The sequence below is a fragment of the Mytilus californianus genome, unplaced genomic scaffold, assembly GCF_021869535.1.
Source record: "Mytilus californianus isolate M0D057914Y unplaced genomic scaffold, xbMytCali1.0.p SCAF_13, whole genome shotgun sequence".
In the NCBI taxonomy this organism is placed as follows: Eukaryota; Metazoa; Mollusca; class Bivalvia; order Mytilida; family Mytilidae; genus Mytilus; species Mytilus californianus.
Window position 1 is genome coordinate 21,709,686 of NW_026262615.1, and position 23,540 is coordinate 21,733,225.

At 33.6% G+C, this 23,540-nt stretch overlaps 1 protein-coding gene across 2 annotated transcripts in view; it reads left to right on the forward strand.

The window, feature by feature from the left end:
• The window catches only part of LOC127723362 (golgin subfamily A member 4-like), a 126,761-nt gene that overhangs the window by 92,780 nt on the left and 10,441 nt on the right, over positions 1-23,540 (forward strand). For both annotated transcript variants that reach the window (XM_052229934.1, XM_052229935.1), the window contains exons 7-15: positions 92-211; positions 2,340-2,447; positions 3,633-3,764; positions 8,511-9,491; positions 11,871-12,143; positions 18,477-18,644; positions 20,983-21,249; positions 21,809-21,988; positions 23,251-23,427. In XM_052229934.1, the coding sequence (XP_052085894.1) occupies positions 92-211; positions 2,340-2,447; positions 3,633-3,764; positions 8,511-9,491; positions 11,871-12,143; positions 18,477-18,644; positions 20,983-21,249; positions 21,809-21,988; positions 23,251-23,427 (2,406 nt within the window). The remainder of the gene's footprint in view (positions 1-91; positions 212-2,339; positions 2,448-3,632; positions 3,765-8,510; positions 9,492-11,870; positions 12,144-18,476; positions 18,645-20,982; positions 21,250-21,808; positions 21,989-23,250; positions 23,428-23,540) is intronic.

Here is a 23,540-nt window from a genome sequence, read left to right on the forward strand (position 1 = left end):
GAATAATTCGAAGGAGAAACCAACCAAATCCAACGACCAGATTCGTGACGAAACAATAAACGATATAGTATAGTAAATTTATATTTTATAGCTGCAAGAAACAAAGAAACATTTGAGGATAGCAAGCGATCAAATCCATGGTCTAAAAGAAAGAATTGGGTCATTAGAAGATGAAAATAGCAGACTGAAGAATCCATTTTGGGATAATCAGGTAGAAATCTACTGTCCAAAAAATAATTACGATGAATGAGGGTTGGATGGGCTTTACAGAATAGAGAATAATGGGCAAAACGTGCAGAATAAAGGGCAAAAAAATAAAGAATAGAGAAAAATGCTAGTAGGCAAAAATAATAAAGAATAGAGAAAAATGGGGTGCTGAAATATAAAGAATAGAGAATAATTGTTTAAATAAATAAAGAATAGAACCCCCCCCCCCCCCCCCCCCCGAGACCCTCATGAATTAAAATCTAGTTAATCCCCATGAAGTCAATCAAAATAAAATAGACTCTTTAAACATTTTACCAAAATATAGAATATTTCTTCATCGTAACATTCATGTGTGGTCTGTGTTACTTTAAGTTCGTTTTCAATTTATAAGACGTATTATCTTTTAGTCGATTAATTGATATCATGGAATGATGGTAAAATGTGAATGAGAGGTAATTAAATTAAATTAACATTAACCAAGAAACCAAATCAACTCGTTTTATACAGAAGTTTACATTACATCTCTTTTTATTCATATACTTAAAAGAAAGATATACATGTAAACAGTAGAAAGAAATTTAAAACAATTTGAGTTCAAAAGAAAAGCGAGAAGTTACCAAGGAGCCAATCAAAAATCACTAATCCCAACACCATGTCCAAAAAGAAAGCACAAAAACGACCAAAAGACAAAACGACAAACAACAATACCAAAAGACTGCACAGAGGACTAAATATTTGCCAAACGAATCCCATCAAACACCGACGGTGAACTCCGCTGCTTCAGAAGGGTAATCCATTCCTACTGCACTAGTGACACAATTCGTGTCCTCATTGATAGTAAAATGCAGTGATAAGTTGCAAAATTTGGTAATCAGAGGATACTATACTTTCAATGTACGTTACCGTCTAATTGATGTTGTTATTGTAAAACATATTGTAATTTTAACGTATATATTTCTTATGACAAAAATAATTGTCAGACAACAGCTTCAATACTTTCTTACCCCGAACTTTCTGCGTTACAGTGTAAAAGCACTCCTTTTAGTTCTAACATTTGATATGAAGACTTATGTTATTACTGTTATGATTAATCTGATATTCAGATTCTGTGTCCAGGCTTTGCTTACAAGGATCTGTGCAACACTCTGTTCTATTTTCTGGTCTGGTAATTTTTACACCAGCAATTAAGATTTCTTAAACTATTGCCTCCAAGCTTTTTGGAGGTGAGTATCATTACGATAAAACCAGATGATTCCGAAAGGACTTTAAAACAGCTTGTTAGCGAAGCCTTGACACATGATTTTGAATGCTTGAAAATAAACATTTGAATAATGATGTTCAAACTTCAGCATACGAAAATCAATTAGAAATTTTTTAAGATGAAACATGCGTCTGGTGTTCAAAAGGACAAGGTACGATAAGCCCCCGTTTTGGCCCCCCTATTTTCTCATTTTTCAAATTTTGTTTTGGAAAGCTACTTATCATGTTAAAATATTCCCTGAGGTTTGAAGTTTGTTTGGATGAACTTCAAAACCATTGATTCCAGCAACTGAGTGAGGTGAGGGGGGGGGGGGGGGGGGTAAACTTCCCATTATTATTCAGATATTGTAATTTTTATTAACTTTGGAGGTGTTTCGTACAACGAATGTTTAGTTTTTAAGTGCCTGCGCCAACGTGACCCAGAATTTTTTTTATACCAATGTCATTATCACTGTTTTTGCTGTTTAAATCGCCATTATTTTCTCCGGGTCACGTAGGCGCACGCTATTAAATTTTAAGAAATACAGGCCAAAAATCGTCATTTTTCCTACTTTTGGCGTTTTTGATGCCCTTTTACCCCCCTCACCTCACCCAGTTGCTGAAATCAAGGGTTTTGAAGTTCATCCTAACAAACTTCAAACCTCGGGGAATATTTTAACATGATAAGTAGCTCTCCAAAACAAAATTTGAAAAATGAGGAAATAGGGGGGCCAAAACGGGGGCTTACCGTACCTTATCCTTTTAAGCCTGTTATCTTTGATGAGCTTTTGTTTTATTTTTTGAAACTAGCAGTAGTATTGTATTAACTGACTTTGAATAAAGCAGAAAGGTTAAAACAAACTGTTGAACTAACTTTCCTATGTCCTTTCTAGCCTGCATTAGAAGATGACGACAGAACCCTCTCTGGTAGTATAGACACTGTCTTGTCAGTCGGAACACCCTCTGGTAGCATCGATACAGTGTTGTCTGTTGGATCATCAGTGTGTATTAGTATATGATACCATTCTGAATAAAATGTTCCTGAAAATATTTCCGTCTCAGTTATTTTTATTCTAAGGGAGCTACCATTTGATTTTTATGGGGGGCTAGGATGAAATTTGAAAAAAATAGGCAGGACAGGATTTTTGGGTAAAAAAAAGGCAGGATGAGACAATTTGCAAAAAAAAAGGCAGGATGACAATTTATGTAAAACAAAAGTCAGGATAAACTAAAGAAAAAGGCAGGACCGAATAGAGTGAAAAATAAAAAGGCAGGACAGAGATTACAACTAAACAAAATGCAGGACAAAATTTTTCATCCTAGCCCCCCCATAAAAATCAAATGGCAGCTCCCTAAATAGACAGTCTAACCTTTTTGTTCAAACATTTCATAGTATACCTCGTTTTTCTTGTTTATAAGATAGGTTTGGTTGATGTCGACCAGTTGACAGATTTTGATTTCATGTAGTTCATTAGAAATTTATAAAAAAAAAAACATATCCTTCTCGAAAAAACCCGTATATTTTGAAATAATGTAATAAATCGATTTAAAACACGATTTTTCTTTAAATATATAGCATGATACTGCATTATTATATGTTTATTATTTATCTGCTTATGCACGTCTTGTATGCTTAATTAGTATTTTAGTACATGTATATCATATAATCAACTTTAAATGTATTACAACTATATTCTCTTTGATTACCTTTCGTACCTTTCGTACCTTTATTTTAAACATTTATTAAGAATGTATTCATTTTCCCAGTACGTCATTAATATAGATTTTGCAGTTATATCTTAATTGATAACCTTCTAGTAGAAAAAAATAGCAATACAATTAATAATAACAATATTTCTGTTAATCGAAAATTTTACAATGTGGGGATCGTGGACATTGATCACATAATAAAATATGAGCATGCATGTCATTAAACAAGAGTTTTATATCTACAGTAAATTATATTTCATTGTTAATAACTATAAAAGAAAATATACTATAAAATTGATTATTGATATATGCCTTAGAATCATTGGATATTGCTTTGTATTAAGGAAAATTAGATTTCAAATTTCATATGCAATGCCAAAGTTGTTATATGCAGATGTTTATTAAGCAGAATCGTTGTTAATACAAAATTTACTCGACCAAATTGAATATGCAATAGCAAATTATGATCCTTGCAGGAACGATTACACGAGGATGTAGGGGACAGTGACGAAAACATCGACACAATCGTCGAAAACGAGGCTAGTGAAAAAGAAGATATAGAATATTTCCGGAAAAGAGTTACAAGTCTTGAGGCCAGATTAGAAGAGGTATGTGGCGTAACATCACGCGTGGTTAGTGTCAGATCGAATGAAAACAGTAGTCCTGTGCAATATTCCGGGTTAAGGTAGCATTGGATTATGAGAACTTGCTTCGACCTACTTGGACCTCAAAAGCTGGCGTTGAATTGTCGTTTTAGCTAGGACATTTACAAAATAAATGAAAAAAGTTCTGTGTATATTTGAAGAATGTTATATGGAATACATTTATATTATATTTTCAATTTTGAATTAAAGGGGCCAAAAAATTGCATTATTATACATTCTTCTTGATTTATTTAAGTTTGTAGCAAGAACATTGGAAACATGAATCCATTTTTCGATTAATTTTTAGAGTATTTAAAAAATTGAAAGATATCTTTTCATATTTTTATTCAGAGTTTTAACATCTGGTTTACTTTTTGTTTACATTATGGTAATTCTCACATTTACTATTTTTATGCCCCCGTCGTATTGGAGGGGATATAAAGTTTTACCCTTGTCCGTCTGTACGTCCGTTCGTCCGTCTGTACGTCCCGACATTGGTTTCTGTTCTCTAAATTTAGTTTACCTCAACCAAATGCTATGAAACTTATACACAATGCTTATTACCACAAAACACAGAGCAAGTTTGAATTTGGGTTGTACTACTTGTACCTTTCTAGAGTTATGCCCCTTTACAAATGGAAAAATTGCTGAATTTTTCGTTTCCGTTCTCTAACTTAAGTTTGTCTCAACCAAATGTTTTGAAGCTTATAAAGAATGATTATTACCACAAAAGACAGATCAAGTTTGAATTTTGGTGGCGTCACTTTTACCATTCTAGAGTTGTGCCCCCTTTCCAAATGGAAAAAGTGCGGAATTTTTAGTTTCCGTTCTCGAACTTCAGTTTTGTGCTGTTTGTTATTGCCAATATAGAAATAAGATATGCTATGATTTCAAATGAGACAACCACCCCCCAGTGACCAATTGATGTAGATGAAAGCAGCTATAGATCAATGCATGTTCATGTTCAACTTGGCCATTGAGAGTGTATCCTTTTCATAAAGAATATGATAAAAAGCTTAAAAAGCAAAATAATTCATCTTCTCTGTCTTGTGAGTGTCATTTTATTTATCGGCTTACAGATAAGCAGTTTTTTGCTACCTTTTGGTACTATCTTGGTTTTAAGGAGTACTTAAGTATAAGCCAAGTATCTTTGATAAGTTTTGTTTTAATTTCCAAAATTTTGTTTCGAACTCCAATGAGAAGAAGGTGTCATAGGTTTATTCCATCTCCACTGGGTTGTTGCAGTGTTCACTCCAGAAGGTAATCCTCTTCGTGTAACCACTTCTTCGGTATCGACACAATTAAAATAGCACAGTTTTTTCTTTTAATTCTCGATGTTTCAATTATATTACTAGTAGTTTAAATCGAGCACCTATGTGGAGAAGGTATCATAGAACTATGTTTACGACTTCTTGACTTGTAATGTTGTTGCCGTGTTTGTTCCAGAAAGAACTGCGTATCCACTGTTTCGTTAACGACACAAGTAAAATAATAGTTTTACTTTAAAAGAGATGCGGAAGATATCAAACAGATATTAAAACTCATTATTCGATGCCAAACTGACAACACCATGATGAATAACGAAAAACGATCAAAAAGACATGCAACAGTATGCAAAAAAATATTTTTTATTTCCGAAAGCTCTTATATGGTGCATGGAAATAATTTTGGTTGCTTTTGCCTTTGTATCAATAAGCGTAGCTTTTCATTCCTTATCTATGTTTGGCTTTACCTTGGTTTTATCGTTTTTTATGCATTATGTTTTTCGGTCTGTGCGTCTGTTCGTTCATCCGTCCGTCTGTCCGTTCGTCCGTCTGTCCCGCTTCAGGTTAACGTTTTTGGTCAAGGCAGTTTTTGATGAAGTTGAAGTCCAATCAACTTGAAACTTAGTACACATGTTCCCTATGATATGATCTTTCTAATTCTAATGCCAAATTAGAGTTTTGACCCCAATTTCACGGTCCACTGAACATAGAAAATGATAGTGCGAATGGGGCATCCGTGTACTATGGACACATTCTTGTTAAAAGTTTGTATTAGGTTGTTGATTTACAAATATGTTGGCCTCGAGAATTACTTACGAGATATTAGTTGTCAAAATGTGCATCTCTTGCAGTATAATTGGACCTGTAATGATTGATCAATCTTTAGTTTCCTATGTTGTGTTTTGTGTACTTTTGTTTGTCTATTGGTCTTTTTCTTTTTTTACCATGGCGTTGTCATTGTATTTTCGTCTTATGAGTTTGAATGTCCCTTTGGTATCTTGTGGCTCTCTCTTTAATGTTATTAAATCAAAATAGTTCCAGATGGGGACAACCTGTAGGAGGATTGTTGTCTCTTGAGAATCATACTTCACCTCTTTATTTTTATATTCAATAGCTGGAACAAAAAGTAAAATAAATATCATAAACATGACAACAACGGGAGGCAGTTTTAATAACATTGCAGGAATCGATCATCATTAAATATTACCGTTTCAATACAGTAATGGATTATTAAAGGTTATGGGACGATAGAAAATTATTTTTATAAAACACGAAAAAACACATGTTCAAATAGCCGTAAGATATGCATTGTTTTTACACAAATATCCATTAATGCCGACAATTGCTCAGGTATATATAAGACAGAATAATCAGTTTTCTTTTCAATAATCTGAATTTGAAATGCTAATTAATATCTTTAGGATGAGAAGTATGGTAGACATGAAGGCACACGTGCAATAATAAAAATAAGACATTACTCATGCAGTTACTTGTACATTCAAAATGGAATCATCATAACTACAGTTGCGTCTTATTTAGGAACACGGGGGGGGGGGGGGGGGGGGGGGGGGGGGGGGGGGGGTGTCTCTTTCTATATGAAGGTATATACATATGTGCTGCTGGAATGGGTCCCTTTTTTGATACGTCAAATATATCAATGGGGTGAAATTTTACCGAGGAAATATATCAATGGGTAGTAATTGACCAATTGTGATATATCAATGGGTCATATTTTTCAGTTTGTTGTGCAACGATAAATATATGAATGGGTTATGATTTCGCTGTGAAATATATGTATAGGTAGGGATTTCAAAATTATTCAATATATGAATGTGGGGTGTTTTTTAAATCCCAGCTGCACAACTGTACCAAAAATCCCATGTTGAGACCCCCCCCCCCGTGTTATGAATGGTTATTGCAAAGGTTGGTGACTGTGGGAAATGACAAGGTGTCTACGGTGAAAAATAGATACTTAAAATAATGAGAAATGAAGATTTTTTTAATTAAACAATACACAATTCAGTCAAACGTTTAACTGATTTTAGACTGATAAATATTACAAAGTTCACTGGGAACCACGTCTTGCTAGTGGTAATGTACCTTCTTACAAAATAAAATGTAACATTCATGATGACACGAACTTCCACAATGAAGTGCACGGGTAAATAAGAAAACCTTAATAGAAATCGTGTTTTCATGATCCTATCAAAATAATGTAATTATAAGTATTGAATTCTACTTTTAGTAATTTTATAGGGTTGTAAAAGTGTTGACCGTGCGCACATTTTTAGAATGAAGCTCTTCCGAGCTCCATACAAGATGTACTTCTGTCAACGCTTTTACACCCCAATAAACCTTCAGATTGTTTTGATTCCTTAGGCAATGAAGTTTCACTGAAGACCAAACTCGTGTTTTAGGTACCAGATTATAAGCCTGGCATCTCTGATAAGACAAGAATGTGTCAATAGTACACAGATGCCCCGCTCGCACTATCATTTTCTATGTTCAGTGGACCGTGAAATTGGGGTCAAAACTCGAATTTTTTAAAATTAGAAAGATGATATCATAGGGAACATGTGTACGAAGTTTCAAGTTGATTGGACTTCAACTTCATCAAAAACTACCTTGACCAAAAGCTTTAACCTGAAGCGGGACAGACGGACAAACGGACGGACGAACAAACGAACGAACGGACGAACGAACGAACGGACGTACAAACCGAAAAACATAATGCCCATAAATGGGGCATATAAATAAACTTTTCATATTACTACCATTATTGTATCTCCTGACATCATCCAGTTGAAGAAGCACATAGGGATCAGTTCTGTCTGACACTTTGTCAACCCACAATTCATGGAAAACTGTTAGACGGAATTTAATCTTACTTGTAAATGTTCTACAAGACATGAAGATCATCATGGTGATTTTAAGGGTATCCTATTCCAAACACATGGACTTGTGGACTTAACCATGTCATTTTACATCAGTTTGTTATCAACCTTGAAAGCAGTTTTACAAAATTTCACTTCACACAATATCATCTTGACAATTGTTGAGGGATACAAAAATATTGACAACTATTTTTGCCTGTATTATTTTGAGACACACTATACTTCGGTACCGGCAGATATAGTGTTATTAAAGTTTGCTGTTACAATATTTTGGAATTCATTTTAAATTGAGAAAAATATCTCCTTCATGCAAAGCTCTGATTCCTTGCCCGGCTTTGGCTTTACTTATTGTCCAATTTGATTTATAAGCTTTCATTCTTTTAATAAGTTTTGGATTTTCCAATATTTTGGCCTCGAGCATCACTGACGAGAGATATTTATTGTCGAAATGTGCATCTGGGGCAGATAAATTGGTACCATTAATGTGAGCACATGCTATATTGTCCTTACCTTTAATTGTAATTGTTTTTTTCTGATTATTTAATTTGAAGGCTAATGACATATGGAAATCTAAAAGTACCGCCACGGAAAAAGAGAAACTCGAATTAGAAGAAGAATTAGCGAAATTAACGGACCTGTGTGATCAGCTCCGAGAGGCATCGAACAGTTTCAAAATGCGAGAAGAAAAGGCTTTAAAACTTAATAAGGAATATAGTAATACGATTAAGGAAAAGCAATCGATCCTTGACAGAAAAGATGATATAATTCAGGAACACGTGGACATTATTAAACAAAGAGAAGACGACTTACAGCAACTGCTGGATCAAATTTCACAAAGGGATAACAACATCCGGGAGTTACGCGAAAGTGTACGTAATCGTGATGAAAGATTAAAAGAAAAAGACGAAATATTACAAAATCTTAATAATGGTACCGATGAAAAGCAAGAAGAAATCAATTTTCTTAATAGTGAAATGTCTGAAAACATTTCTCAAATAAAGGAAAAAGATGAAAAGTTAAAAGAACTTACGGAAAGGATAGAAAGTTACGAAAATAATTCGAAAGAGTCGAATATTCAAATAGAAAACGAGCGTTTGAAACGAGAACTTGAAGATATGGCGTATAGTGTTGGAAAGGTGCATACCGATAATAACACATTACAAAATGAAATGGAGAAAACTAAACAAGCGTTGAGTGAAGCAATGGTTTTATGGAATAAAGATCGTTCTACGTTAGGTCAAGAATTAACCGTAGCTAGAGAGAAACTATCGATATATGAAGCTTCGATCGATAAAAAGGAGAGTCAAGCAGCACAAATGATGAGAAAGGAAACTCATAAATGTTTAGAACAAAGGGAAAAGTTGCAACATGAGTTAAGGATTTTAAAAGTGGAGCATGATGCAAATATTCGAACTTTGAAAAATGAGAAGTTAAAATTACAAGATGAATTAACTCAAACAATACGCCAACTGACAACTGAAATGAGTAATAATGATAAAATGGCCTCTGATTTAGAGCGACTTAAAAACCAGGTTTGTAGATCTTTTGATTTATCGTGTAGTAATATGGTTTTGTTTTTGTTTTTGTGTTGTTGGGTTGCTAGATGTCATTGACGTTAACGCAATCTCCATTTTTCTTATTGGCATTCCAAAAGAGAATTTATTCTTATTTTTAACGGATGTGAGTTTGTTAGGAATAAATTTTGAGAATTTTCCTATCCTGTTCGTCTTTTTAAGTGTTTCTACATATGAGGCATTAACACTATTTGTCAAAAGTGCAATAAGGAATAGTCAAGAGTATATCGATTCAGGATTTTTGAAAGGGGCCGTTATTCCAGCAAACGGATTATATACGGTATATATAGCTAGGCGATTTTTTTAAACCGATTTTACGCGAAAAAATAATATTTTTTCCGATCAAAAAGGGGAGGGGCCGTACACACTCTACGCTCCCTGAATCCGAATTTCGAAAGTCAGTAATGTTTGGTTTATCATCAGATTGTCAAGTTGTAGTACGAACATTAATACTCGATATGTTACGAAAAAGATCTAGAGCAACGGTACTGGAAAGATTGTTAATATATATTTGATATGTTCCAAGTACTGCTAACTATTTCATTTTCACTTAAGTAAACATACATTTAGAAAATGTATTTGTCATGTTGTGGAATATGGGTTCTCATTCATTTATGGATACCCAAACCCTCCAGAGCAGATAATATGAAAAGTGAAATAAAACCATGGTATTATATAACAAGATTGTTTCCTGGATCCATCCAACTATTACAATCTCGTAAACAATGTATTGAGTTGATCATGGTGTTTATACTAGCTGAAAAGTGTGTGCATTTTAATACATTTAATCATAAATACTACTACATCTGGAGGAAAGGAAAACTGCCGAGGAAAGCATAATCTTTATAAAATTGTAGTAGCTTATTTACATTTATAATTGTATAAATAATGTTATTGTTTGAACACTTTTTTGTGAACATTCAAAATACGGAAACTAAAGTATATAGTTATATCTTACATAATAGTGTCTAAAGTTTTCATCTTTCAATCATGAGTGTATTGCCTTCTTTGTCTCCTTGTTTATTAGTGAATACATATTTTGGCAGTATCCAATTGTTTTGTGTTCTTCGTAACTTTAGTGGTGAAAAGATTTATATAATTATAATGATAGTATTTTTAACACACACACACACACCCTCACATGCACAAGTTCACACTGAAATAAGTAATTTGTTGCGTATTTAGATACAACTTAGCCTTTATCAATTACGCAAATCTGTCATTAAAGCAGGATAAGATAAACTTAGCCTGTATTGTGTTAATATCATTAATATTTAAAAAAAAATCACAAGTTTAACTGTGATTTTCTAATCCAATTGTTCATACAGTTTGTCCTACCCAGGTATTGCGTCCCTATGTAAATAAATAGAAAACAAGAATGTGTCCATAGTACACGGATGCCCCACTCGCACTATCATTTTCTATGTTCAGTTGACCGTGAAATTGGGGGTCAAAACTCTAATTTGGCATTAACATTAGAAAGATCATATCATAGGGAACATATGTACTAAGTTTCAAGTTGATTTGACTTCAGCTTCCTCAAAAACTACATTAACCAAAAACTTTAACCTAAATCAGGACAGACGGACGAACGGACGAACAGACGGACGGACGAACGGCGCACAGACCGAAAAACATAATGCACCTCTACTATCGTAGGTGGGGCATAAAAGGTGAAGCATAGTCAATAGTTAAAATAACAGATTATATTTATTGATCTGCAAAACCGTGTTAATGTGATATATATCATCAAGAATATTTGCTACTGGTTGAAGGGCAATAAATCGAATTGCGTTTTATTACAGATCAATATTTTTTTGGTACTGGGCATTATCAGGAAATAATTGTATTCCAAAAGATTCAAATTAAATTTGGGAAAACTAAAACAACTGCTTGTAATGAATAAATGTAATTTAAATCTCAGATAAAACGGAAGCACTATAAAACAGCACAATGTAACGAATTTCATTAAAAATATAATTCGTATTCTTGGTTCATCTAAATACGGATATAAAAACTCGACATTAAGTAGACTGCAATCGATTTTTACGTAAATAGGCACACATTATTATAGATGATACACACATTATATGAAAACACGGTATAAATTTATTGAAACTTGAAATGACTTTCATTATGTTACGAGTTTTCTCGTTTGAATTGTTTCACATTTTTTCATGTCGGGGCCTTGTATAACCGACTATAAGGTATGTGTTTTTCTCATTTTTGAAGGCCATACGGTGACCAATAATTGCTTATGTTTTCGTCATTTGAAATTTGGAGGATAGTTGTCTCAGGGCAAACATACCACATCTCCATATTTGTTTTATATTATAGGAGGAAGTTGCCTTCCAAATACAGCACCACGAAAAAGTCTTACGTGCAGAATACATGGCAATGAAAGTCAGATTCGAAACGAGGCTTGAAAACTTACAGAAAGAACATTCGAGACTTCTTACCATCTTAGACCAAATGCAGCACGAGAAGGTTTTAAACCATGAAATTATCAAAGGAGTTCAGAAACAGATGTCAATAATGAAGGATAACTACCACAAAAATTTAGAGAAATCGAAGGAGCAAAGTGAAACACTTGGTCGTCATATCAAAGAGGTCAGTGAAATAAATGTTTATCTTTCATATCGTTTCTCAAGCTTTATAGTTGTATATCTTTTATCTACTGCATAGCGATCCTTTGATAAACGGAGGGGTAGGAAATGTTAAGTGTTTGTATGGGGTTTATTTTGAATTATTTTCAGTATTCCTCTTTTTTTATTAGTGGATTCTATGGGTTTAAATTTCCAGTATAAAATAGCCGTACATTTCAGCATTTTTGAGGGTTTGGATGTGGGTCTTCATTTCTGTATTTATAAATGTTTAGGCTGTTGTTGTCTATTATTTTTTTTGCCAATTTTTCTTTATGTTTTAGCACCCCTGTCTATTATTCTCTGTTTTGTATATTTTTCCCCATTTTTCTCAAAACCAAATGACTTGTTTTTTATATGAATAAATCAAAATTATTTTGATGAATTGTTATTTTTTATGTATTTTTCATACGACCGCAAAATTTTTGTGATTGTATAATGTAATGGTGTTATCGTCGTCGTCGTCGTCGTACGAAGACATTTGGTTTCTGGACAATAACTTGAGTACATGTATAAGTGTATCGATCTCTATTAATTTTACCACAAAGTTCCTTACCACAAAAATAATGTTTGGATTGACTTTGGGGGTAATTGTCCTAACTGTTTAGGAATTAGGGGCCAAAAGGGACCGAAAAACTTGGATTTTCTGGTTTCTAGACAATAACTTGATTTTAAGTCTATGGATCTCTATGAAATTGTACCACATGGTTTCATACCAAAAAAGGAAGTTTGGGATTGATTATGGGGGTTATAGCACTAATTGTTCAGGAAAAGGGACCAAAAACAATAACGTTCAAATAATTTGTATATGTTTCTTATTTCTTGAGCAATTTCAATGGGGTTTAATTCAAAGTCTTGAATTCTTGGGGTTCTTCAATATGCTGAATCTAACCGTGTATTTAGATTTTGGATTTTGAGACCGTTTTCCACATTTAGGTACAAAGGGTCCAGAATATAACTTTGTTTGATTTCATAAAAAATTGAATTATTTGGGTTCTTTGATTTGCCGAAACTAACCGTGTATTTAGATTTTTGATTTTGGGACCGGTTTTCAAATTGGTTCACGTAAAAGTCCAAAGGGTCCAAAATTAAACTTAGTTTGATTTAAACAAAACTTGAATTCAAGGGGTTCTTCGATATGCTGAATCTAACCGTGTAGTTAGATTTTGGATTTTGGGCTCCGTCATCAAATTGGTCCACATTGAGGTCCAAAGGGTCCAAAATTAAACTTTATTTGACTACATCAACAATTGAATTCTTGGGGTTTTTTGGTATGCTGAATCTAACCATGTATTTAGATTTTGGATATTGGACCATAATAGGTAAATGTATAATTTCAAATTTTTAAGTTCTTAGACCACACTCATTCTGTGTCAGAAACCTATGCTTTGTCAAATTTTTTAATCACAACCCGAGTTCAGAGCAGTATCAAGCTTGAATGTAGTGTCCATAATTGCCCCAACTGTTCATGGTTTTACCACTGCGGTCTTATCAAGCTGCGCTCATTGGAGCATTTTATTTTATTTAGTTATCTTTTCATATTACTTACACTTTTGATCCATTATTTTATATGTTTTACCCATTATTCTATATTTTGTAAATACCATCCAGACCCACATTTATTATATGGTACGGAATATACATTTAAATAGTTTCTTACAATATGTTTTATGGAGATGATAAAAGTATTGACGGACGAATAAGCCTATCAGAATATGTAAAAAAAAAAATGGATTTATTTTCATGTAGGTTGTGAACATTTTCAAGGTGGTACATGTATAAACTCCACTGGCATTAGCATGTTTTCATGATGAAGGTTATAGTAGGTGACAAGTGTTCGAATTAATTAAGATAGATTATGGCCTAAAAGTTTCTTCAGATAGATTTTTTTATTCTTTGTCAAATGTGGTTCGTATCAGATGAAGCCCCCCAGAATCAACATACAGAGTAAAACATATCAGAAGAGATGTTAATAAAGCATTATTCGGTCCTACAATTTGAACACAATTGATAACTGTATAAGTAAAGTAATATATGTAAATATTTCATAAATATACAACTTTTAAAATATCAATATAGAAAAAATATTGTCTCCTTGCAAAAATCATACGGCATTATTATGGCACCCTCAACGGAGTTGGTGTGTTATATTATTATTCTACGTTTCTTTTTTTTTTTCCTGTTATTTTTCTTCCACTTTTTTTGTCCGGACCAGTTTTTTTAGAATTAATTGGACCAAAGTTGACGGAACTATGCTATAGTGTTGTCCACCATGTGAAGTTGTCCCTCTGACTTTGGAATGCACAAGATGGCCACCGTTATCATGAAAACCGAAAAAATGTCCAAAATTTCATAATGCTCAAAACTTCATGAAAAATTACAAAAATGTTAATTGGCATGTGTAGATGTGCTGCTTGACTTTGGATTTTTCATAATGGCTGCCGTTATTCTGGCAATTGGGGGACGAGGGTGCCATCCGCTATTGCTCGCAATTGCAAATCTAGTTAATATTCCATTTCTTTTTTTTACCATTTTCCAGAAAGTTCATTAGAATAGTGTACCGCATGTATATCTCTTTTATAGGTACACAAATCAGTGAAATGTTATGCATTAACTAACACACAAAAAAATCAATGCTGATTTTATGATGACCTGATTTTAAGCCCGGTCGTCACTATCAAAGTTAACTTGGTCAAAGTTTTCTGTTGTCACTATCAAAGTTTTTCATAAAAAACTTGGTCAAAGAAGAAACTGCACTGTGATTGGATAATTCCCGTCCAAGTATATCCAGTTTTAAGAAAAATATTCCATCCAAGCAAACTTTGACGGTTGGTACTATAAAAAATTCCATAAAAAAATTGACCAAGAAAACTTGTACAAGAAAACTTTGATAGTGACAAATGGCCTTTAGATGTCACCATACCACAATTTATGATTTCAAATTTCTATTTTTTGCCTTCACATAAGTTTACATAAGTTCATGAGGTAGAGGAAATATGTTTAATGGAGGCGAATCATATGCCATATTTTGCCAGCACAAACGTTTGCCGAAATTAAATCTTATCTGGAGTATTCGTTTTGAAGATTTTATCGTTCTATTTTTCTTTCTCTTGTCTGTAGATTAACGAACATTTAAGTAACTGAAAGGTGAACGATAATAGATTTTTCGACAAATTTGAGCAACCTAATGCAATCATCAATATGAAAAATAAGGAAATGTGGTAAGATAACCAATGAGATAACTATTCACCAGAGTTCAAATGACGAAGATAAAAGCAAGTATAGGTCACCGTACGGCCTTCAAACAATGATAAAAGTTCTAACAGTAAAGTAGCTATAAAAGACCCCGACATGAAAAATGTGAAGCATTTCAAACGAAAAAACTAACGGCCTAATTTATAAAATACAATTTTCGAAAAACAAATATGAAAGACAAGACAACCACTGAATTACAAGCCCCTGACTGATTAGGGGTAGGCACATTAAGAATGTTGAGGGGTTTAACCTGTTTGTGAGCGCTCAACCCTCCCCTTACCTGGGACAGTGGTGAACATAAGAACAAACTGTAAATATCAGTTCGAATGGCTTAACTCAATAAATCGTAAAAATGTTTAGAGGTGACACGGTGACCTAAGGCAATATTTAAAAGCAAACTTGTGACCGAAGGGGGTACCTTACTAGAGCTCCAGTTATGTTGTTTCACTGTAAATCTGTATAGCAATATATTGTTATAGAACCAGCCGGGTTCTCTCATGACAGCCTGTCATATCGGGTGGGAGAGGATCAAACCATAGACAATACGATTGTTATAGAACCAACCGGGTTCTCTCATGACAGCCTGGTCACATCGGGTGCGAGAGGATCAAACCATAGACAATACGATTGTTATAGAACCAACCGGGTTCTCTCATGACAGCCTGGTCACATCGGGTGCGAGAGGATCAAACCATAGACAATACGATTGTAATAGAACCAACCGGGTTCTCTCATGACAGCCTGGTCATATCGGGTGGGAGAGGATCAAACCATAGATAATACGATTGTTATAGAACCAACCGGGTTCTCTCATGACAGCCTGGTCACATCGGGTGCGAGAGGATCAAACCATAGACAATACGATTGTTATAGAACCAACCGGGTTCTCTCATGACAGCCTGGTCACATCGGGTGCGAGAGGATCAAACCATAGACAATACGATTGTAATAGAACCAACCGGGTTCTCTCATGACAGCCTGGTCACATCGGGTGCGAGAGGATCAAACCATAGACAATACGATTGTAATAGAACCAACCGGGTTCTCTCATGACAGCCTGGTCACATCGGGTGCGAGAGGATCAAACCATAGACAATACGATTGTTATAGAACCAACCGGGTTCTCTCATGACAGCCTGGTCACATCGGGTGCGAGAGGATCAAACCATAGACAATACCATTGTTATGTGTTGCAATCTTTATGTGATGTAGTATATTATAAATCAGATCGCGGCTCTCAGCCTTTCGGTTAGGTATAAGATAGAGTTCACATTCCAATCACAGTAACAGGTTGCTTTCCTTAATTAAGCTGACATATTATCCACTTGGCTTGATTCGTTAAAAAAAGTCTTCATTTACAAATTATTGCAAAGAATAAAGAAGAGTAGTTGCTATTCTTTAATTCTATGAAAGTAATGAATTCAAATTGATATTTTTGGTCTCAAAGTTTTTCATTCCACATAATACATGCCTGACATATAATTATGCTCAGCAATTGGAATTTACTGAGCCGATCAAAAAGATGAAACTATTGTTTTCGTACAATTTTCCACTTTCAAACTGTTGTTGTTTCTTTTAGAATAGATAGTAAAGGAGGATAAAACAAAAAATACGAAATAAGAATGTCTTAATCTTAATTCCAACATAATTGAATTTACGCACACTGAGAGCGATAATCTGTTCTGGACAGATATATTGGTTAATGACTGTTGCATGTTTAGTCTTTCTATAATGAAAAATACTGTAAGACAAAACTAGGTTAAATACAAGACTAAATAATGTGTTGAATTCTATTATTTCTGCCTTTGCCATTCAAACATCTATGCCATAATGTCTTCCATCTGTTATCAGCCATATAATGATATATCAGTGTGTCTTCTTAATTATTGTTTGGAGGACAGAGGAACACGTTTCGAAGGTATGAAATGCATTTGCAATAATAATATTTTATAATTCTTGTCATGTACAATACAGATTTCCGTATAAATTACTCGAGATGGAATAGTAGAAAAGCTCTGCGATCCGCGCTTTTGATATTTTTTTTTTATAGATTATACTTTATGCAATTTTTTACTTCTTATCTTTCGAAAATATTTGTATAATGTAAATATGTATATTACATACCCTATATCTTCTTTCTGGCTGCCAGATGAGAACATTTTTTTTAAAGAGTAAGAAAGTAAATATTTTTTTTGTGATTCAAAACTCTAGGGAAACGATAATTATTTTTTTTTGTGATTCAAAACACTAGGGAAACGATAGATATGTATTTTAGGAAACAATGATATATTTGCCTATGGATTTGCAAGGTTTTTTTTTCTATCACTGTTCATTTTTTTTTCTATCACTGTTAAGTTTTTTTTCTATCATTGTTAAGTTTATTTTCTATCATTGCATTATGATAAAAATAATATTTCTTTACTCTGTGGAACACTACTATCAATAAAAAAACACCGATGAATCGAGTGATGCCTTTTGTGTTTTCCCCGTTGTTTTGAGAAAGTTGTGTGTTATCATTTTTACAACATCAAGCATCACACGAACATTGTAAGATATATGGGGTATTGTATTATCATGGCCCTCATCAATCTTTTATATTTCATCACTGGTTCAGAAAAACTGACAACTTCCGATAAGTTATGATTAATTTTCAATGTTTTTATGACCTCAAATGATATATCAGAACACGCAATATATCCCCATGACAATTGTGGCAACGTCCTTAACAGTGATTCACTTTACAGTTATATTCTCAAAAATATAAGTAAGTGTTTTTAAAGTCTTTGTTTTGTTTTTTTCGAAACTTTCTCGCGCACTAATTTCATTAAGTAATATTGAAAGGAACTTAGAAAAAAAATGAACCACCAGCACTGTTTGTTTTTAAAATCTTTGTTTTGCTTAGAAACTTTTTCGCGCATTTTTTTATTTAGTTATGTGGAATGGAACTTACAAAAACAATGAACCTTCAATATTGTTGGCACATTAAAGGAAAACTAGATGGCAAGTTACAAGACTTTTGTATAAACTAGTGCTTCTTTATTTCTAGCTTGAAGGAGCACGTGATCTTGCTATGGAATTACAGAAGAAAGTCGAGTCTCTGAAACGCCAGCTCGAAGACCAAGAGTATGAACGTGCTGAACTTGTTGACAAAATCACTGCACAAAGATCTGCATGGGAAATAGAAAGATCTAATAAGCAAAGCAAAATAAATCAAGTAAGTAAACTTTTTCATTTGTTTTGAATTGACTTAATTGGAATACTCTAAAATAATATTGTTCTAAGATGTCTACGAGATTGTACACTGTAAATTCAGTAATTTTTGCAAAGGTTTTATCATTGCGACGCGATAGGTGTCCCAAAAATTAAAACTCGCATTTGATATTTTGATATCATAATTTGTACGCAGCATTTCCAAAAATCACAATAATTTAACTTGCATGCGTGTCGACTGTCAAACAATCGCAATGATGAATGCACGCAATATTTTTGAGTTTACATTATATAACCTATGATAACCATTTCAATGGTGAACCAAACAAAAAATCACAATGAGGCATCGCTGTTTTTTTAATTTTAAGTACTGATTTTGTTATTTGCCATGGTATTGTCAGTTTGTCTTCGACTTATGAGTTTGAATATCTCTTTGGTATCTACCGCCTCTCTTTTGCTACATATTTAAAATAAAGAGATCACTTTATAAATTTGTCTGTCCGAAGTGCTTTCCGGTACTAACTTCACAAGCCAAAGATGTATGAATATTTTAATAATTTGGTCAAATCGTTTTGGAACTATATGACAAATACGGACCTTAAAAGAACAGACAAAATCCTCCTAAATTCAGCTTTTCCTGAGGAAGAAGGAACCGTAGTCTCTTAATAACAGTGACTTGTGTATAGAAACATGGACAACTGGATTTCTCCCATCAATAAAAATAACACATTCGTATGATTTTGCGTCCGTTTGATTATACGGGATGTACAAAAAAGCAAACACGTCCGGTCATAATTTGGATTTGAAATTTTATGCCTCTTGTAGGGAGAATTTTAATGTTCTTTCGTCCCGAGTTTGCATTTAATATTTGCCACTGAACGTCAATACAAAAATCAATCAATTAATTATTAAAATGATTTGGATTTCGAATCTACATTTCGTAGTATACCTTCTATAAAGTATGAACTTTCACTTTTCTTCCAGTTGACATGCTAGATAGGTTCTTATAACTAATACGATAATATAATGGCAGTTCACTAATAATTCTTAGAATCACTAAAAAAGAAAACAAAATTGCTTATCCCTATACAATGTCCTTGTAATTAATAAAAGATTGATAATATTTTGCTTCCTTTGGTAGTTGTAATTGAATATTTATTGTGATGAACAAAAGTCTAAAACTAGTTCATGTACAATCTTTTGTCCTTTTTCTCGCTGCATTAAGTATTCTTTAATTCCCCTTTAACGATCAACAATGATATCAGAGGTCTGACTACATATGAAATGAGATGTAGCGTATATGTCAATGAGACCACAACCCAACATAGATAACCAAATACAATTAGAGTCGTCAGCAATTGACAGGTGTCCACTAGAAATGTCAAGCTCTATATCGATCAAAACTTTTGCCAATGTTTTCAGCGCAAAATTAGCAACAGTAGTTTTAACTAATGGCTTTTGAATGTTCAATTATTATTATGATCTAATACAAGAGAAGAACAAATTATATATAAAAACGAGATGTTGGTCATACGTCAATGAGACAGCAACCCCACCTAAATAAACAAACAGTCGGCAACAGTAAACAGAATACATACTACTAGTCAAATATACCTATACGAGATGTCAACATACAGTCGTTAACAATAGACATGTGTCCATTAAATTTGGCAAGCTCAAATTCGCTCCATGTCAGTTCCAATTTTTTCAGCGTGAATGCGTGTAGAAAATGAAATTGCAACTATGAATTTTTGTAATTATTAATTGTGCGCAGTAGATACTCAAATTTCAAATTTGTATTTGACGGCTATTATCACCATGTATCTACAAAAAATGATTAAACTGGTTTTTCTTAAGTTACTTATGGGTACTTTTTTATGACGTCAAAATCGGTAAAATTTTCTATTTTCCGCCAATTTTAAAGAAACAAATATTCGGCTTCAAAAAGTGGGACGAAAGATACCAGATGGACAGTCAAACTCAAGATTTTATGGACCGGAAACATGTATCGAATTCACCGACAAAAAAAAGACATTTTAACGTTATGTTTGTCTAATCTAAAAACATATCTTGACTTTACTATTTAGTTTGTCGAACATTGCGCGCTTTGTTTCATTCGCCTTAATGGTAGAGAAATCGTTTACCAAACCACTTTTTGTGGCCTGCCTATTAGAGATGAAATGTGTCAACTTTTTTTTAACGCAAACATTCTTCATTTTTAAACACGTGACGTAATATTTGGCGCCAAAATTAGGCAATTTCTGCGCCTTCACCTTTAAGACATTGTCATTAATTTAAACACATTCTTATGACAAAGTATAAATGAGTTGTTGTGTTTACAGCTTGAGGAAAGACTAGCGATGATAAACAACGCTCAATCAAGAACAAAGGACATGCAGTCTAGAATGGAGGTGGCATGGAACAGAGAAAGGGCCGAACAAAAACGTCTTTTATCTGAAGCACATAATCTAGCTATGGATCTACAACAGCAGCTCAAGGGTAGAGACGACGAACGTCTGCACGAAAAACGAGCTCTATTAGAACAACTTAAGGTTCTTCGGAAACAACTTGACGAAGAGCAAATAAACCGCCGAGAACAGCAGTCAAAGGTAACTATCTACGCTTAATCCTTTTGGAGCACCTGAGTTCACCCCCTGTTTTAGTGGGGTTGTTGTTGTTCATTCTTTAGTTTTCTATTAAGTGTTTAGTGGACTTGTCAACTTTTGGTCGTCTTTCGTTTTTTTGACCATGGCGTTGTCTGCTTTTTCTTCAATTAGTCAGTTTTGAATGTCGCATTGGTTTCTTTCCTTCTTTTTTGAAATAGGTGAACACATTAACTTGATATTCGAAAATATTAATGTTGTCTTACCTAGTGACGTATAAGTTCTTTTTAACCTACTTTTTCGACTTCAATGTTCTCCTTTGTATGCTAAATAGTCAAAAAAACGTTGTTGAAATTTTCGTAAAATTGATAATACATACGTATATTGGTATACATGAAACTTGATAATCAAGCTGATCTCAGACCATCTTTTATGTTACTGTTTTACCATTGAAAAGACAGAAAAAAACATACTATAACTGCTAAAGAGTGGAGAACTTTTTAAAATCGCGTTCGTTCTTGAGGAACATATAAAAAAGTATTCTAAAATTTAATTTATATTACAGTCAGGGACAAGAGATGAACAGTTGTTAGATTTGAAACGGAGGTTAAAAGAAGTAAAAGAAAAAGCGGAAAAAGAACACGAATCTTCACTTAAAGATCAAGCTGACTTAGTTCGACGTCTTGGGGAGATGAGGAGGCAACATAAACATGACCAGAGAATGATGGAAGATGTGTTGAGCGGGGTACATATATTTATATATTATAAAAAATAAATTCCCAATATAGGGAGGTTAATGGTATAATAGATTTCTGTCTTAATCAAGGCGAAATACTACTAACTTCAATGTTTGCTTCGAAGCCTTTTTTAAAAAAAAAAAACCTTTATCTGAAAATGAAAGATGTTTTTATAACATAAACAAATTCTCGGTGAGGTAATATATAAGACCAAAGTAAACATATTGCACTGAGTTAGAAAATTATTTTAAAATGTAGATTTGGTATCAGACAATTCATGAACCGAACAGATAAAATTGAGAATGAAAATGGGGAATGTGTCAAAGAGACAACAACCCGACCATAGAGCAGACAACAGCCGAAGGCCACCAATGGGTCTTCAATGCAGCGAAAAACTCCCGCACCCGGAGGCGTCCTTCAGCTGGCCCCTAAACAAATATGTATACTAGTTCAGTGATAATGGACGTCATACTAAACTCCAAATATATAGCAAAAGCACAATCGAAAAATCATAAGTTATAGACACCATGGCCAAAAATAAAAAAGACGAAATGACAAACAATTACAAAACACTCATAAGACAACTAACAATTGGACAACACGAACCGCATCAAAGATCGGGGATGAACTCAGGCGCTCCAGAAGGATAACAGTTCATGCTCCAAATTTGGTACCCGCCATGTTATATCATGGAATTGCCAAAGCACTCACTAACGGGAGGATACAACCATTGGAGAATAACATTCTACCAGCAGTTTTATTGACCCATCGGTAGTAAATAAAAAAATACACAATTTGCTGACTATCAGGCGTTCCCCCCCCAAAAAAAAACAACAAATTTTTGGAAAAACATGTACGTGAATGTGTAGTTTATTCTTTATTAACACTAAAGTCTTATTATCAATTGAAAGAACTTCTCTCTGGTAAGACTGGATTGTGGATATTGTATACGTACACATGTCACTTATGATTCTTCAACACAAAATATTGAAATTATAGATGTAGTGTAAGTTGAAATTATTGTAAACTTCCGTGTTGACTAAACTACAAAAATACTCATTACGTTTGATTGGCATTGAAATATGCTTTAAGCATTGTAAAGCATATTGTATTTCGAATGAAAGAAATATATAAAGCAATGCCTAGGCAAACTTATGTGCTGTTTTGTCTTGTTTTCATATCTCTGACACCAGTGTTTAAATTAATACAAAAGAAGTATTCATCAGAAATATATTTTTATCAATCCTTCTTTCGGACTTCTTTTCTACAGCTGACAAGACTTCGTGAACTGGCATCAATTGTGGTGGCATCAGAGAATAATGGTGAAATATCTGACAATGAACTAGAACATAGACTTGAGACACTGGAGACAAAAGGAGACATGGGAGCTGCTGCCTCTGAGGAGACAGCAATTCATACAGAAGACATTAGACAACGTATAAATGATGTAAGTCACATGACATTTAATAAATTAGAGTTGAAAGGTCAACTCTTCAAATTTTCATGGTAACAAATACCACAAGATTCAGTTGTAGTGCTTTACTTTCCTTTTATTTTATT